Source organism: Pundamilia nyererei, unplaced genomic scaffold (assembly GCF_000239375.1).
Source record: "Pundamilia nyererei isolate P.nyererei 1_Seehausen unplaced genomic scaffold, PunNye1.0 scaffold00260, whole genome shotgun sequence".
NCBI lineage: Eukaryota > Metazoa > Chordata > Actinopteri > Cichliformes > Cichlidae > Pundamilia > Pundamilia nyererei.
Genome location: NW_005187661.1, coordinates 111287 through 112620, shown reverse-complemented (window position 1 = coordinate 112620; position 1334 = coordinate 111287). Strand labels below are relative to the sequence as shown.

Here is a 1334-nt window from a genome sequence, read left to right as displayed (position 1 = left end):
AGTGTGTTTCCTGTTTTACTTTCACAGTCTGTTCTATGTTAATGTTTCTAGTTTTGCTTCCCTTGCCTCGTCCTGCTTAATTACTCTCAGCTGTGCTCTCCTCCTGTGGCTCATTCCCCCTCGTTATCCCTCAGTGTATTTAAGCCCCATGTTTCTCTTTGTCAGTGTTGTGTCCTCCATCATAGCTGTGTGATTTTTTCCCTGTGGCTCCTTGTGCTTTAGTTTTTTCCCAGTTTAGTTTATTTTGTATTGTTTTTCGTGTCCCACTCCACGCCAGCAATAAACCTGTGTTTTTTGAGTTTACCTTTTGTCTCTGTGAGTTTGCGTTTGGGTCCTACTTTTGCCTGCACACAGCCGTACTGTGACAAGTATGGCATTACTTTGCTCTTGTCTGTTCAAAATACATTGAGCCTTACTTGCTGGTATTTGTATGAAATCGATACAAATATCGCTTGCAAATTAACCTGCAAAAAGTGAGCTTGCATGTAAAATTATAGTTGGATTTCTGAAATATGTGCACCATCCTATTCTGTACTAGAGCACATCTTGCTATAGTACAGGTAAAGTAATTCATAAAATATTTTCCTTTATTATTTTTCAATGAAAACTGACACAGTAACATTTATATATATGTTTACTGTAAAATTCTGATCTGATATTTGAGTGGGACGAGCCAGCCGGGTCATGTTAGGCTGACCTGTGACATCATCAAGTACACTCGTGTTCAAATTGTACAAAAATCATGCTACGTTCTCAGGAAGTCTGGACTCCTGTGTGAACTTATGAAGTCTGCGAGAACATGAGTACAGAGTTGCGTACGTGAGTATTGAGAAATGGCCCTTAATAGAGTGGGGTTACATGCGGTGATGCTAGCATTAGCCATGTTAGCACGTTAGCTTCAACAGGTGGTCAGGCTGAGTCCACAGGCACGCACTCGGAGGTTTAGCTCTCTGTTTCACTGCAGGGTCCCTTTCCTTCTTCACCTATCTCAATCACATATCTCTATTAAATCTTTGTCAGGCAGAGTGTAAAGTGGCATTTCAAGGCTGAATGGCCTTTGTACAAGCACACGCACTTCTTAGCAGAGCATAGCTATGAGCACAAACAGCAGTGTAGAAAAATCCAGGCAACAAGTCTATGTCTGTCCAACCAATCTCAGAGCTCCTTACATTGCGCTGTGTGGCTAATTTGCATTGCTTTAGGATCTCATAAATGAGATAAAAAAAAAAAAATCTAAAATCTAATCTGAAAGCTAATCCAGAAGGTAATCCAATAGTTAATCCCAAAGCTAGTCTATTTGCTAAAATAATAGCTAAGATGTGAGCTAACAGGAA

The 1334-nt window shown here is 40.2% G+C and overlaps 1 protein-coding gene across 1 annotated transcript in view; it reads left to right on the top strand.

Annotated features, from left to right (window-relative positions):
- The first annotated feature begins 799 nt into the window (after window positions 1-799).
- LOC102201576 (uncharacterized) overlaps window positions 800-1334 on the top strand; it is a 5425-nt gene continuing 4890 nt past the window's right edge. The window contains exon 1 of the mRNA XM_005750035.1: window positions 800-819. Within this exon, the coding sequence (XP_005750092.1) occupies window positions 800-819 (20 nt within the window). The remainder of the gene's footprint in view (window positions 820-1334) is intronic.